This window comes from Rhodamnia argentea, chromosome 7, assembly GCF_020921035.1.
Source record: "Rhodamnia argentea isolate NSW1041297 chromosome 7, ASM2092103v1, whole genome shotgun sequence".
Lineage (NCBI taxonomy): Eukaryota > Viridiplantae > Streptophyta > Magnoliopsida > Myrtales > Myrtaceae > Rhodamnia > Rhodamnia argentea.
The window spans coordinates 8,835,763-8,852,190 of record NC_063156.1 but is presented as its reverse complement, the minus strand read 5'-3'; the positions used below and the strand labels follow the sequence as shown (position 1 = coordinate 8,852,190).

Genomic DNA, 16,428 nt, shown 5'->3' with positions numbered 1-16,428 from the left:
AATCAGTATGTTCATAGAAACGCCGGTGTGAAAGTTTTGTTCGAGAATCTTTTAATTAGTCTATTTCATTGAAAAAGCCTTAAAATGACTCTGCTGTGCTTTTGGAAACTTTCTGTAAAAGTGACTATGACGTTTTCCATTATTTTCAATCTCAGCATAACATTTACACTCCCATTGTTCCGAGCGGTTGCAAAAACATTTTTATCGAGTGCAAAAGCAACGAATGATACAATGGGAGGTTCCGTGGACGTGGAGGCGGGAGGTGGTATCGTAAGAAGTTCAAATAACAATTACAATTTTCTACTTATTGTATCCTCTGACATGTAAGACAGATTTTAGATTTTTCTTTTGTTGTTTTTTTTTTTTGGGACAGAGCAACATGAGATAATGAATTGAAAGGTTCTTACAGTGTGCTCCGATTGTCTGGTAATTCAATTTTACTTTTGCTTTCTGATTTTATTATAATTTTTAAGTAGTTTGCCCCAACCATTCCATTCTTTATTACTTATACGTGCAATCGTTTCTTTAATGCCGATGATCTTCCATTATTTTTACAGTGTTCAACTTCAACTTGGGGGTCACATGACGTTGGGAATGTGTCAAAGGGTGGCAAAATGACAACTGCACCACCGCTTCTCCATCCTCGAAAGGCCGGCGAGTGTTACTCCATCTACATTTTTGCTTTCAGAACGGCATATTCTAAATGCTTTTGTCATATAGATCGATACTTTACCCTGCAGACAGTTTAAGTATGTATGAGGGGCACCCCCTTGCCTCTTTGCTCAATAACTTCCTAGTTGAAGTGAGAAGGGAGACTATCCTGACTAAGTGGAATTAGTTGAGAGCTGAACCAAAAGCACCAAGTGAATGAAAAACCAGGAACCGTATATACTAGTCTTTGTTAAGTGGTCAGTAGATCCATAAATTAATTGAAAGATATCGAGCTGCTAAAGTCTACTTAACCATATAAGAAGAGGATTCTATTGTCATTGAACATGCATAGACATCACCGGCAGCATTTCCTTCTGCTCAAGAACACGAGAGAAGGAACAGAAAAATGATGGAGGGAACATGGAAGAAAGAGATGGGGAGCAGGCAAAGGGTATGAAAAGCCGGAGAACGTAGTTTCTTTTCCTCATCTTCAACAGTGATCTCACTCACCTACAAGCCCCAGTAATCATTCCCTTCCCTCACCCGAAAGAAACTGACAAACTATAGTCATTATGCAGATGAGTTAACAAAACTAAAAGGCCAGTCAAACAAACAAATTATCAAGTAAACATGGACCTGGAAGTATAGTTGCAATAGGAGTTTCATTTAGGGGCTCACCATCACCATATGTCTCATCCTTTGGTTCGTTGCATGGCCTCTCATGTATAAAGCTTCTATCGATAAAATGGGGAGAGAGAGGCCCCTTTCCTTTGTCTATGAGAATTCTGATAGAAGTATCGGAGGACATTACTGAACGTGTTCCACTAGCTTTAATAGTAGATAGCAGTGACAGGTTGTTTCTTTCAATTACAGCCAAAGCCATGGGAGAAATGGGTTGTTTTCCCTTGTCCATGTTATTTTGCTGGACTGAAGAAGATTGGATTTCTTGCTGCTCAACCACAGGCTGGAACGAAGTTCCACCTAATTGAGAGTTTTGATTACTAGGAGAAGCTAAGCCCTGAGATTCTTGGTTTCTCAACCTCAGTCTTTTTAACGGGCGTTCAACCTCATGCATTTGTGCTTCTTCCTCCAAGTCATCCTCCTTCAGAGCCAAAAAGAGAAGAACAAAGGTTATTTTAAAGATGGTCAAAAAGTTGTAGTTACAATATGGAGTGGATCACATACATCTGCAGTACTTTTTCGCTTTTGCACCTCAACCTCTACAGCAGATCATAAACAAAGATTAGAAAAACAAGCAGGAAAGAAGAGGTGCAAAAGAGAGGGAAACATTGATGAAGTAAATAGAGACCAGTTCTGCGTATACTGCACCTTATCATCCTCCTCATCGAATATAGCATCTGCAAGAACTCTATAGTTTTCTTCTTCAATCAGCTCCCATTTTTTGTCATATACTTTCAGGAGTTTCTTCAGCACTGGCTTCAACTTGTCTTCACTGATTCCGATATCCCTCATTGCCATAAAGGCTGCCTTTACTCTGGGGTTAGGTGCCATAACTCTTCGAGCTCTTGGAAGTAAAGAGGGCTTACAATTGTTGGAAGAGCCTAGATATCTGAATTGTGAGATACAAGCTTCAGAGAGCTCCATATATAATTTCACAAAACACACAACTTCGAGTCAAAAAAGATCATACCAAGAAAAAATCAAAATGCTAGCCTGCAGTGACCTTTTAAAGCCATCAAAAGGTGCATTACCAATAAGAACATTTAAAAGAAAAATTAAATAACCCAACAACACCAATACTAAGTGAGACGAGAGCATGCATCCCATAAATGCTTTACAAAGCAAAAGCTGAAGAATGTGAAGACTCTGATCCCTCAAACTATCTTCCATTGCATTCTCATTCTTTCCCAATGCACCACGAGGCACAAGGGAAAAAGCTCAACCAGTTTAAATAAGCAAGTTTCATTTAAGCAATGAAAAATTAACATAAAGAGGTGCCAGAAGATAGGCATTAAAAGACAACGAAGTGAAGCATGTTTTGAAAATATTAAATGAATTCTGATGACAATTGTGACAATGTTGACCATTTCTGTATATTCGTGTGAAAAGGGTTCCCGAGCACACATGGCTTATTGCCATGAGAGGGTTGGGGCAGATTCCTGCATGTTAATGAAAATTCCCAAAGTTGCTTTCGATCTTCTTGCAACACATTAAAGCCAGATAATTTCCACCCTTACCAAGTTACCAACAAATATAACAAGCACCAAAGTTCTACAGTAAATGCAAGGCCAAAAGGGTCAGCAAAAGTACTTTGCATAACAAATCCCCGGAAGAGTGTTGCCTCAAGTTTTTACAGAAATGTAAATGCAGTACCATAACACAGACTTTCCACCCAAAAGATCATCTCAATAAATGACCACACTTGAGACCGAACGTAGAGCTCAGAAACAGCTACACGCAGCTCGTTAGGCTTTCTCAAGGCAAAAGAGCTCCACCACCGAACAAAACCAGAGAACCCACATTTTCGACTAACCCGCTATCGACTTTCTCGCGCGCATGCGTTCGCCAGACCAGAGAGGGACCAAATGATCGGCAACCACTCTCCCCAAAAGCTCAAATGTACTAAGCAATTACAGCGAAACTAGACCTCTCCAGCGGAGACAAGCCAACCCACGAACGACACGAAACTTTCGGGAGGAACAGCAATCGGTCGTTCGAACAAGCACCATCTCCCATCCCAAATGCAAGCAAAAATCGAAAAGAGAAAGCTACGAGAAGGAGAGAGAGACTGAAGGGCGAGGCTTACCAGTTCATGCGCAGAGTGGGAGTCTAATAGGGTACCAACAGCAGTGGCCACACTCGCCAAAAAGGACACTAACATTTTCTTCCCCTTGTCTATATAAAACGCTTCCGAGAGGAAGACGAAGGACACTGATTGGATTTCGGTTTTTTCAAAACCTACACCAGGAAAAGGATAGTCTTGTCCCTGCTTTAAATTCTCTTCCAATTCCCGGTCCAACTCCCCTCGGCTCTGTTTGGCTCGCAATCCGGTGGTGCAAAGTGCAAACCCTGTTTGGTTGCTGGGGCAGGTTTTTCCGTGGATGATCTGAAAATGCCAGTGAACCGGATCGTCCCGAACCGTAAAATCACACCCGGTTTGGCTTTGAAGATCAAACCGAATCAGAGTCCGGCGAAATTAGTAATCGGACTAATTTATTTCACCCGGCTAAATTAAAAAACAATTCATTTTACAATCGAAACCGAAACGAATCAAATTGCAATAATAAGTGCAGTTAAGTTTTCAAATCGCACAAAGCTCATGGAAGAAGTGCATCGTAGTTTGGACATCAGGGTTCAAATTTGGACAAAGAAATGTGTATGCTCATAACAATAAAAGTTGCAAAGCCAAACACAGTTTAATGAAACATGAAAAGGATAAAAATAATAAGAATATTATCACGTACATAAACAGACATGGGTTTGTGTCGTTTGACATAAAAAAAAAAATCTTGAACTTTTTTTTTAAACTATAGTAATAAGACTTGCGAGAGAGTCGTGTGTTTCAAACAATCGTCATCTTCTTTATGTTGATTATCATATCACGGAACATCTTGTCGACCTCTCTCCTCTCTCTCCTAGAGTTGGCATTAAATTCTAAGAGACGGCTCTCAATGATCCTAAAAGCTTGGGAAGTTAAATAAAGAATCCAGAAAAATTTAAACTCCCGATCTTCAACTCTATTAGGGTTTGAGTTTTTTATGGGATAATGACCAACTACCTTCGGAACGATCCGCCAACTTTGATTAGCTTGGCCGGAAATCTATCGTGATATTTTTTATTAATATCTGAAGCCTATCCGGCTCACCAGAGTCCGATAAGCAATAAAAAAAAAGATAAAATTTCCAAAAAATATTAAAAATAAAAAAATTAATTAGATTAAAAAAATAAACATAATCTAAAGTTAAGATAGAATTAAAAAAAAAAAAAAGAGAGAAGAGAGACCGATTGCATAGGCGGCAAGAGTGGGGAATGGCCGGTGGGGGTTGCTAATCACAGCGAGGGCCGGCCATCCCCCAACCTCGCCGCTTGTGCAACTCCCGTTTTAATTTTTTCCAGCATATTTTTAGTTTTCGCGATCCACATGAACTGATCTTTTTAAAAAAACATGTTAGATTAAAATTTTAATTATAAATGCCACGTAATTAGTTTGGCTAGAATTTCTCCAATTATGAATGCCTCGTGAACTAAAAATGTTTCTTATGTGTAGAAAATCTGCAAAATCTACTTAATGAGATGATTGGGTAGGTTCCAGGATGAATATTAGAACTTGCAGAGTAAATTTCAAGTTCCCAAAATTACGAAACCGGTAGGTATACGATAGGTTCCAAGGTCTCGGCTGATACCACCGTGCACCCACCCTCTACGTTGTTTGCAAGGTTCCCTATAGAAAGGTATAAGGAACCATATATAATATTTGATAATTAAAGTACATGCGTATTAAATTATCTATTGTTTTCTCTTTTCCTTTGTGAAATTTCACTTTCAAATGTGAGAATGCCCTATTTGATCAACACTCTCAAAGCCCATTAAGACAAATCCCCAACTCCATTTCAAACTCCCTTTGTATGTGAAGGGCTTGACTATGTCTACGATAAAACATTTTGGTTCATGCTCTCCGAAACTTTCATGTAAAACTTATATATTTACTTACTATCATTTAATATAACGTTACCGCGTGGTCGGCTGGGTTTTAAGTGAGCATTTTACTCCGTCAAATTCATTACTCCTTGCCGTTAATTTCCAAATTCACATAATGTCGCATAAATTGATCTCCGCTGCTATGATGCTTTAACATGGATGACAAATTAGCAAGTGTGGCGTATTGTCGGAGGTTGTCTTGCAAGAAGTTCAAATAACAATTACAATTTGATTTACAGTGGCCTCAGTCCTTTGAAGTACCATGGTCCCAAAAAAAAAAAAAAAACACTACATGAAGTACCAGGAGAGATACTATCTCCTACATATTGTATCCTCTAACGTGTAAGACAGATTTTAGATTTTTTTTTTTTTCAGTGTTTGGATTGTCTGGTAATTAGATTTTATTCTTTTCCTTGATTTTTGGGGGAGAAAATAGCTGGGAAATTAATATCTTTAATGACAACCGCAAGACCGCCTCTCCGTTCACCATCCCGACCACTTAGACCCGCCACCCTCAGCAAAACCAGGAAGTATTACTCCATCTACTTCTTTGCTAATGGCGACCATTGCTCTCAGGGTGAAAAAGTAGCTATTGTAACATTAATGCGGAAATTTACAGTGTCTTGCAATTTAAGTCGATGCAAAATCACTAGAGAAATAAGCGAGGAACCATAAAGGATATTAGAGATTTACGTGGTTCGATCCTCGAGTGTCGGTACCTACTCAACGGGAAGAGCCAGCAGCAAATCATCCACTAATAATCGAAGAATTAGAGTTATAATCGTTCACACACTTGAGTGTTTCCCACATCTAGATTAAGCCCAAATCCACGCTGTGCAAAAAAACAACTCAATCAAATGTAGAATTTACAGCACAAATCTTCCATGTGTCCGGAGCTTTCTTATGTACGACCCAAAGAAACGCTCCACTCTGTGCAGCTCAATAAAGGACTTCAATATGTGGCTGAATTAAGAGTCTCTCCCGTGCAGAAAAAATCTCGAGTATTTATAGATTGACTAATTACTGAAGATCTCCTCCCTTACGCGACTTGAACAAAGACGCCCACGTTCCATACACAGACTCAAGCTCGAGATATAATTTAAGAGCAGCGGTCATCATCGGTGAAACTTCCGATGGCCCGACCTCCTGTCCAGCTAGATCAGCCACTGTCCGCCCCAACCACCGGCGCCAGCACATCTCCGCCCCTATCCAGAAGCGAGGCTTCATCTCCAGGTGCCACACTGCTAGTCCTGTTCATGTCCATTGCCATAAGCTTATCATGTCAGTTCATAAAACATGAGGATCATTATTTCCCCAAGATATAGGAGGCTTTCTCTCACAATTTCGGCATGATTAACACAATGAAAATCGATCGGACTTGTAATAGTTCATAACTTTTCTTGCAAAATATATGGTTCTCTTACGAAATTCCAAAATCCGGCTCTATTTGCAGTTCCTATGAAGACCAAGACTATTGACAGATTTTGAAGCAGCAGGAGATAAAAACTCGCATACTGGAAAGTCAGAAACACAACATCACTAGGAAAAAATTCCTCTCCGGCATGGCAAAAAAAATCCCAGCATCGGAATGACCAACAGGCTAAGCGGTGTAAATCTTGTTAGGATCAAAACCCAAGGAATAAACAGTTCAGCGAGGAATTTAAAATGACAATGATTCCGTGAACTCACTCTTGCAGACTACATGAATTTAGCTTGAAAGAACCCGACGAATTCTGGTTCAAGAGCACCATGATCCAGCAGAATGATCTCTCTCCTTTGCCTCTGTGCTTTTGCACTTTGCCTCCCGAACCATCCTTAATAATCCACATGTTAATAATTAAATTAGCAGTCATACAAGAACAGACAAAAGAGAGAATTACAGTTCAAATATCGCAGAACAATAAGGAAAAAAAAAAGGCCAATTCAAGCAATCGGGAAAAGCAAGCAAAGTTACGTCATTCTTGGCATTACTAAAGATAGAAAAGCTCAACTCACCGTGGAAACAAAATAAGAACACGTTATAATAATTTGCGAGCAAGCACAACATCCTTAAAACACAAGATTTGCAAAAGCATTTTACAAAAAGTCACGCTTGTGACGGTCTAGTCCTCCAACGAGAGCTGCCAGTTACATTCCTACCATGATCAACAGAGTTTTCATTCCAACTAAGAAACATGAATCACTCGGTAATGTACAAAGAAGAATCACTCACAGATGATTCACCAGGACCGCCAGCTTCATTCCTGCCATTTTTGCCTTCATAGAGGTTGATGTTCAACTGTATGAGGGTTTTCAAGCACCATAGGTCATGTAATATTCCTAGGGAAGTGTAACGACAGATGCCCAAAATATCAAGGCTTCGAGTGATTCTCACTTTGCTGCACTTGGAATATCCTCAACTTCCTTAAACTTCATAGATTCGGTGATTGTTCATTTGATCTTGCACCCAGAAATATCCCAATCTCTCAAGTATTTTGATCTATCATGGCCTTGAATTTTGACTAGGTTCTCGTAGCTTGCAGCAAAGAATTTCCGCAAATATCTTAAAGTTGACTACCACTTGATTGTCTAAGGATGTGCACCCAGGAATATCCAAATTTCCTAAAGATTCTAACCCATCAAGACCTCGAATTTCAACTAGGTTTGTGCATCCTTGCAAAGCACGGATAGTCGAAAGATGCTTCAAATTTGAAAGGTTGAGTGATTGTCTAAGGGATGTGCACCCGAAATATCCAAAATCCGTAAAGATTCTAACCCATCAAGACCTTGAATTTCAACTAGGTTTGTGCATTTTGCAGCACGGATAGTCTCAAGAAGATGCTTTAAATTTGAAATGTTAAGTGATTGTCTAAGGGATGTGCACCCAAAAATATCCAAATTCTTTAAAGATGCTAACCTATCAAGGCCTCGAAATCCAACTAGGTTCTTGCAGTTTGCAGCTTTGAGTGTATGCAGAATTTTTGACTTTGACAAGTCCAGTGATTGTCCAAGGGACGTGCAAAATATCTCAAATCCTTCAAGATTTATATATCAAGATTCTAATACATCAAGCAACTATCTCAGTTTGCGCTTTGAGTGTCCGCAGAACTTTGACTTTGATAAGTCCAATGATTGTCCAAGAGACGTGCACCCGGAGATATCCAAATCCTTCAAGAATTCCGATATATCAAGGCCTCGAATTCCAACTAGGTTCTCGCAGTTTGCAGCTTTGAGTGTCCGACAAAACTTCTTTATTAACAAAGTCCAGTGATTGTCCAAGAGACGTGCACCCGGAGATATTCACAATTCTTTCAAGGATTCCAATATATCAAGGCCTCGAATTCCAACTAGTTTCTTACAGTTTGCAGCTTTGAGTGTCTGCAGATACTTTGACTTTGATAAGTCCAGTGATTGTCCAAGAGATGTGCACCCGGAGATATCCAAATACTCCAAGAATTCCAATACATCAAGGCCTTGAATTCCAACTAGTTTCTTGCAATTTGCAAGTGTTTGTCGAAATATCTTTAACTTTGATAAGTCCAATGATTGTCCAAGAGATGTGCACCCAGAGATATCCAAATCCTTCAAGGATTCCGATATATCAAGGCCTCGAATTCCAACTAGTTTCTTGCAGTTTGCAACTTTGAGCATATGCAGATTCTTTAAATTTGACAAGTCCAGTGATTGTCCAAGAGACGTGCACCCAGAAATTGACAAAGTTACCAAGGATTCCAATCCATCAAGGCCTCGAATTTCAACTAGGTTCTTGCAACCTACAGCATGAAAATGTCCTCAAACTCTTTAAATTTGACAGGTCCAATGATTGTCCAAGGGATGTGCAACCAGAGACATCCAAAGTTTTCAAGGATATTAATCCATCCAGGCAATTTGTAAAATGCGATTCCCTCACACATTCCAAACCCGAAAGGTCTTGAGATTGTCCAGCGGAAGTGGACTCAGAGATATCCGACGTCGGTGAGGATTTTGATCCACCAAGGCCTTCAATTTCTGCTAAATTTTCGCAACTTCCAGCGATTGTTTCCTGCAGAATCTTTGAATTTGAAAGATGTAGCGATCCTTCAGGCCGAGATACCTTTGCGCTCGTTAACTTGGAAGAATCTGGGAACGCCTCATCAATGTGTAAGCCTCTCGATGACTCCAAGGATTCGACCGCCCCAAGCCTACATATCTTAGGGCATTCCCGTACCTCTAAGGTGGATAGGGACTGTAAACCTTCCAAGCCGGTGACTTCTATTAGCTCATAGCACTCCTCGACAATCAATTGAGATAAGCGCTTCAAGCTTGACAAATGGGGCAAGGCCTTCAATTTTCCGCAACCTTTAATTTGAAGCTTTGATAGTCCAACCGGAAGCTTCGGGAGACAATCAAGCCGACTGCAATCAGAAAGAGTGAGTTCGTTGAGAAGGCTCGGTTGGGAAAGATGTGGCAATGACGGACTACGCGGAGTTATCCGTAGATCTCTCAAGCCAGAGGGCGATTCCGGTATTTCTTGAAGCTTCTCGCGATGTTGAAAGCGAGGAGTTGGAGAGAAGAGAGCTTAGAAATGCTTTCCGGCAAGCCCGAGATGCCCGACTTTTCTAATACGAGCTCCTTTAGCGAAGTCGGTTGGGCTATATTATCAGGCAGTCCTTCCAGATTTTTGCATCCCTCAAGCTCTCAACTCTTGGAGTTTCGCCAACATTCCAATGTCACGAGGCAATTCTGTTATGTGGGTCCCACTAATGTCCAAAATCCTCAAATTCTGCAGATTCACAATGCTTTCGGGCAATTCCGCAATTGCTGTCCATGCTAAATTCAATTCAATCAAAGACGTGAGGGAGAATATGGAGACCGGAAGTTGAGCAAGTTTACTGCATTCACTTAGGTCAAGGACGAAAAGAGATGCTAGATGGCCTATGGAGCTAGGTATGCGGGTTAACGATTCACAACAAGAGGCATCAAGAGTCTCGAGCCCCTTCAAAGAACCAATTGATTCGGGTAATCCTTCGATCCCCGAATAAGATAGGTCCAGCCAAGTTAACGACACAAGAGAGCCCATGGATTTTGGCAATTGAGCAAGTTTTTCACAATCGCCTGGCACTTAGATTCTCCAACTTCGTCAAACAACCTCTCGAAATAGGAATCTCTTGTATGGCAGTTTCATCTAAGATAAGCTCCCTCAAATTTTCCATTTTGCCTACTCCAGCCGGTAGCTCCTTCAATCTACGACAACCCCTGACATTCAAGGAGACGAGGGTCTTGAGGTCTCCAATAGAAGGATGAATCTCTTCCAGATACCAACAATATTCAAGAATCAAAATCTCCAAGCTTTTGAAAGCGGACAAGTCAGGAGTTCCTTTCAAAGAGTGACACCTCGTGAGATTGAGAACTTTGAGTTCGGTTGCCACCTGAAAGAAAGAAAGAAAGAAAGAATACCTCATTGTGATTGGACCACTATAACTTATGATTTTCCACTACTAGTGTGTTTTTTTTTTTTCCTTTGGACTTTTGAAAGTTCCTCAAAAATATTCATGCTCCGCTACTCTTTGACAGTTTCTTATTTACTTTTAAGTGTTTCTTTTAGTAGAATTTGGGTACACCATCGTATAAATGTTTTTTAAGCATATCCATTGCGAAAAGAATGTTATGCTAACTGCATTTAGTTACGGATAACTGTTTTTTTTTCAGAGGAAAAAATATAATTAGTTTTTAAAAGTTATGGCGATGCCTTGTTTTGTTGATTAGACATAAAGGAAATTTTATCATGAAAAAGCAGATGAGAAATTCAAATGGAAGAGAGAATCATTCACTGGGCGCCACTTTTTCTTTCAATAGTATGAAATTAAAGAGAAACAGGTAGTTTAATTACGAAAAGCAATTTTTAAGTTTTATATGTGCAAGATTTAAAAAAAATGTTAGGTTCGAAAGTATTTAAACGTCACTGGAAGGATAATTTTGTTACTCTTGTTAGATTAATAGCTTATGAATGTGTTATACGGTGATTTCAATAATCAACATTAATAAATAATTAGATAATGCGTGCAAGAAGTGAGAGCAATTAATAAATGATTTCTGTTTCTCTAAGATAAAATTGAATTTAGAATTTTAGTATGTATATACAACACAAGCCACTGTGACGGAGTTTCTGTTTCTCCTTGAAACTATGAAAGAAGATGGACATAGACATACAACAAGAATCGCTAAAAAAACGACATACTTTTTGCTTGGGGAGAAATTGAAAAAACAAAAAAAAAAGAGAAGACCAAAAATCATTAAAAAAAAATTCAAAATAGGCACAAATATTGTAATTATAATTTTAATAGATGGTAATTAGTATGTCTAATGTTAAGCATGACTGGTTAAGATTTTAAAGGGCATAAGCTTCCAGTATATTTAGGTGCCTATAAATTCCTCTTATTTATAGAGGAAAGTCCTTCATTTGAGGAAGGACATTAAAACCATTCCAAAAAAAAAGAAGGAGAATTTGGTGCAATTGGACCTTCGAGAATATGTAATTATTCACAAGACATATGTCTTCTCTATATCTTACCTTTAGTGGACCCCATCCTCCCCAATCCTCAGAAATCTGACTATACGATAGATCGAGCACGACTAATTTCTTCGGATGAAAGTTGGCTGCTGCGAAATCTGACGGACAATTCTGCCATTGGAGCCATCTTAATTGAGGAAGCAAGTTCTGGAAATCTCCAGTGAAATTCCCACCTTTCATTTGAATGAACCTCAAGTTGGCCAGCTCTTTAAATTGTTCAGCCGTATAACTTCTTCCCCTATCAGACTTGTCAAGACAAAGGGCCTCAATCTTTCTAGTACCCTGCAACTAGGAAACATTGCGGACTGTTAGCTTTGAATTATAAATCTTACCACATAAGATATGCCATTGAGTTGTACGTCTATATTAAGTAATGGTTACATACATATCTTATAGCAATTGAAACAATTTATGGAGCTATAATTTATTACGTGAAATGGGCTCATATTGGACAAAAAAATAACACAAACACCGTATTGGTCAAATAAATATATCAAAATATCAATATTATATTAGGCTAATATTTGACAACCTAAATAATACTAAAAGATCGATGAACACGATGACCACCAAAAAATTTTTGAACATGCGTTACCAAAGAGAAGAATATAACAAAAGTGTCCATCGTTAAAGATAAAAGAACATATGTTTAGAGGGTTGGCTACATATCTTCAATGATAAGTATAACCAAATGTATGATATTTTTATGGATACTCATTATGAGAAAATATTTTTTCGTTTTTCATATGTAAATGACATTAACAAAAGGACAAACAAATTATCTTAAATGATAAACCATATTTAACAAATAAATGATGTAAATGTACTAAATATGTGCTAAATATCACCAAGAGGTGATCCATGTAGAAATATCTATGGTCATGTGGTGGTCAATACTTGACATAAACAATATCCATAACACATTTATGTAACATGATAGACCATATTTAACAAATGATGATATCAAAACTAACTAAATATTTGCTAAATAAGATGCTGAATAAGAGCTGAACAATTTAGAAATAATTGCAATCACATGATAGCCTATGTTTAACAAATGAATGTTAGAAGGGGATTGATATAAAACTTATCCATGTTCGCAAAAAAATTAAGTATTTTATAGCAAATGCATAGAAAAAAATTACAATATAATAAAGTCAAGAAACAATAAAAAGTATTAAACCATATAAAATAAAAAGACAGCAAATACGTAAGAAGTACAATAAAGAACATTCATAAAGATAAAGGATTATGCAAAAAAAAAAAAAATCATAAATTATAATGGAAAACAGTAAGACTGAAAAGGACTGAATGTGTAGATTGACCCAACCTGAAAACGCACAAAGCAGTAGCAAATCATCAAGAAAGAAATGATGGACTCATTTATTGCATTAAACAACTTATAAGAAGTCGATACTCAGTAAAAGAAAAAAAGAAATGACCTAACAGAAATCAAAAAAAATCCAACATTAAACATATTAATCAGATCGTGAAAAAAGACCGACAATGGAAAGAAGAAGATGGCCTCACATTCATTCATTAAGATAAAAAAAAAAAAACAAAACAAAACTCTTACCACCAATAACCAAGAAATTGCTCTTCAATTATGTCCTTGAATTCTTCAAGGGCAATTAATCGAACTAGCTCTTTTGGTATAAGCCCAATTTGGGAAAACTTGACAACTATTTTGCTGTCAAACAGAAAGAGGAGGACTCGCATTGGATTAATTCTTAAGACAAGCAAAGAAAACTCTTACCTTCTTTGCAAGATCATCTTAATCTGATTCCATACATCTACTTCCAGCTCCTTTGCATTTTCTTTGTCAATTTCCTTCCCAAATCTCTGAGTTGGTCACAACATTAGATTGCCGTCTTCATCAATTCTTATTAGGGATATCTCCTTCTTCGCCGGAAAAAATCACAGGCATCCCACATATAAATTGGACTTTGTTTATGCCACCCAATAAAAAAACATGCAATATCCAGAAATATCTGTTTGTCCTCACGATCTAACGCATCGTAACTTATCCTCAACTTCTCTTGCACTTTCTTTTGAGGCACCTTCTTTAATTTCTTTAATGTATCTTTCCATACTTCTTTTCCCTTTCCACATAAAAACGAACCTATAACTTCGAGCGCTAAGGGAAGCCCCCAAGTAGTCGATACAACATCAGCAGAGATATCCTCATAATCGCTCTCAGGAGAATCCTTTCGAAAAGCATGTCTACTGAATAAAATCAGCGATTGAGCCAAACGCAACTCTTTGAGTTGGTAGATGTGGCTTGTCGTAGCCTCCTCAAGAATACTCTTGTTTCTAGTTGTTATGATGACTATACTACCAGCTTCAAACCAACTACTGTCTCCGGCCAAAGCATTCAAATGAGTATGATCATCCACATCATCAAGGACAATGAGGACTTTCTTACTTGTAAAGCGAGACCTTATGACATTGATTCCCTCCTCGACATTAGACACGTCATATGGAGCTTCCTAGTATATCGCGAATGAGCTGATTTTGCAGGCATTCAATACCCTTGCGTGCACATGTTTCTCGAATATCTGTCAAGAAGCTACGATGTTCGAAATGACTAGAGAGATTGTTGTACAGGACCTTTGCTAGAGTTGTCTTACCGATGCCGCCCATTCCACAGATTCCGATAATCGCTGTATTTGTAAATTTAGCATCTATCAGGCTCATAATCTCTTCCACACGATCATCAACTCCAACCAACTCTTTGGGAAGAGTTAGCTGAAAATTTCTATTTAATTCGCTCATGACTTTCCCAACAACAATCTTAACCAGTGCTGCTTCATGCCTATCAAATAACATAAAATTTTGAGTATAGGATGGCAAATAGTTTAAATCAGTTTTGAAAAAAGATCTACTTGTGACAAATTAAACAATATGTTGGTGGAGAATAATGTACCCATTATCAATTTTCTTCGATTCCCATCCTTTCAAGGAACTGACTTCTTTGAGCGCTTCTTCCCATTCCTTCACAACATTTTCGTCCAATTTCCGTCTGTGTGCATTGATAGCATTTCCCAATCTCCCCGTAAGATGCCGCACTTGTGAGGGTTCCACTTTGTAAAATATGGGCAGCACTATTTGTCCTCCGCTTTTCCTGCACTTCAACATCTGAGTTAGCTCGCGAAGGCACCACTTGCTGGAAGAGTAGTTCTCCGAGATAATCGGGATTGAGATCTTGGACTGCGTAATACTGCAGAGAAGCTCCGGACCAATCTCCTCACCCACACGGAGCTCGTTGTCGTCTCTGAACACGTGAATTCCTGCATTGACAAGGCTCGTGTAGAGATGATCGGTGAAGCCTTTGCGGGTGTCTTTCCCTCTAAAGCTCAAGAACACTTCGTAATTATCTCCTTTCGTCTTTTTGGTTCCGCCTTCATAGTCACCTGCACTAGGAGAGGTCGACGAGGAAGACGCCCTGTACGTCGGATCTTCTGCTGAAGGAGTGGGTTCTTCTCTTTCCATCTCGAGAGAATTGGTGGAGCAGATGCTACAAAGCCAGTAAAAGAAATTGAGGAAGACGCCCACCATATCGGATCTTCTTGGCTCCGCGTTCAAAGTTCACCTAAAAAGGCGGTAAAAGAGATTGATGGGAGCAGAGCCTCAAAAGAAAGCAGGAAACAGAGAGGAGAAGTATGGAATCCCAGATCTGGGAAATGCAGAAATGTCTCTCAGAACTCAAAGCAGGAAACAGAAGGAGGAGGAGGAGAGGAGGGGAAAGGAGTCATGGATTACCTATGGAGTGCTCAAACAACAAGGTCCCACTCCCACCCACTGCTGGGATCTCCAGATATTAGTCTCAGCCTTGGACGTTGGAGTACTAACACGCAACACTCTCTGTTCGGCGTGCTTGAACGATGACAAGAATCTTCACGCTAAATCGAACCGGTGCGATGGATGGTCATCGGAAAGGAGAATTAACTGCATAACGCGGAAGGTGCTTCTTGACTTGACTTAGACTTAGACTTAGACTTGCTTTTTTCTGTCAATAAAGATAGATAGAGAAGAAGAAGAAGAAGTGTGCAGATGCTCCTGGCTGTAACGCACTTGAGCCAACGACAAAAGCTTATCAATCGGCGGATTTTATGAATTTTTTTCCTTTTTCTTTTTTGTGCAAATCTCAACATGGCTTTTTAAATTATTTTTGAATACTGACACCAAAAAAAAAAATTTGTTTCGCGAACTACATCCATAATTGGTACTTTTGTTGCGAGACTCGGTCGCCGCAAGAGGCAATTGGAGTTCATGATTAAGATCAACCGAGGATGTACGGATTGCTTTGAAAAACCATCTAAGCAAGAAGAGTCACGGAGTTGTTGGTAAAATTTTCGTGGTGGATTGGCAAACAAGTAATTTCCTCTTTCCTTCGTCGTGCGTCACAAATTTGCATGCAAATGGATCGCGATTTTGCTGGATGAAAATGATGTTACACTTAATAATTGCATAATTGGTTTCATTAACAAGATGTAGTAGTAGTTTGCTTTAATTTCTAGTCTAACTCCCGATAAAAATGGGGACTTTTAAACTTACTTTTATTTAAAATACATTTGTTTTCAGCTATT

General features: G+C 38.8%; 3 protein-coding genes across 6 annotated transcripts in view; all 3 read right to left on the bottom strand.

The window, feature by feature from the left end:
- LOC115730993 (probable inactive histone-lysine N-methyltransferase SUVR2) overlaps positions 1-16,428 on the bottom strand; it is a 58,311-nt gene that overhangs the window by 38,660 nt on the left and 3,223 nt on the right. The window contains exons 2-7 of one of the 4 annotated variants that reach the window (XM_048281946.1): positions 7,532-7,560; positions 3,419-3,497; positions 1,981-2,250; positions 1,837-1,869; positions 1,523-1,753; positions 1,336-1,462 (exon numbers count right to left, since the gene is read on the bottom strand). In XM_048281946.1, coding sequence (XP_048137903.1) covers positions 1,336-1,462; positions 1,523-1,753; positions 1,837-1,869; positions 1,981-2,250; positions 3,419-3,497; positions 7,532-7,560 — 769 coding nt within the window. Of the gene's footprint in view, positions 1-1,335; positions 1,754-1,836; positions 1,870-1,980; positions 2,336-3,418; positions 3,500-7,531; positions 7,561-16,428 lie in introns of those variants that run through there. The other 3 variants (XM_048281948.1, XM_048281949.1, XM_048281947.1) reach the window with 3 other exon arrangements.
- LOC115733897 (disease resistance protein Roq1-like) lies at positions 10,374-12,387 on the bottom strand. The gene is made up of 2 exons (XM_048281955.1): positions 11,840-12,387; positions 10,374-10,697 (listed from the first exon to the last, which is right to left on the bottom strand). Exons 1-2 carry the CDS (start codon positions 12,017-12,019, stop codon positions 10,374-10,376), a joined length of 504 nt encoding a protein of 167 aa, XP_048137912.1. The 5' UTR covers positions 12,020-12,387.
- Positions 13,748-15,495, bottom strand: LOC115733885 (disease resistance protein L6-like). The gene is made up of 2 exons (XM_030664495.2): positions 14,766-15,495; positions 13,748-14,654 (listed from the first exon to the last, which is right to left on the bottom strand). The coding sequence occupies exons 1-2, from the start codon at positions 15,395-15,397 to the stop codon at positions 14,315-14,317; spliced, it is 972 nt and encodes a 323-aa protein (XP_030520355.2). The 5' UTR covers positions 15,398-15,495; the 3' UTR covers positions 13,748-14,314.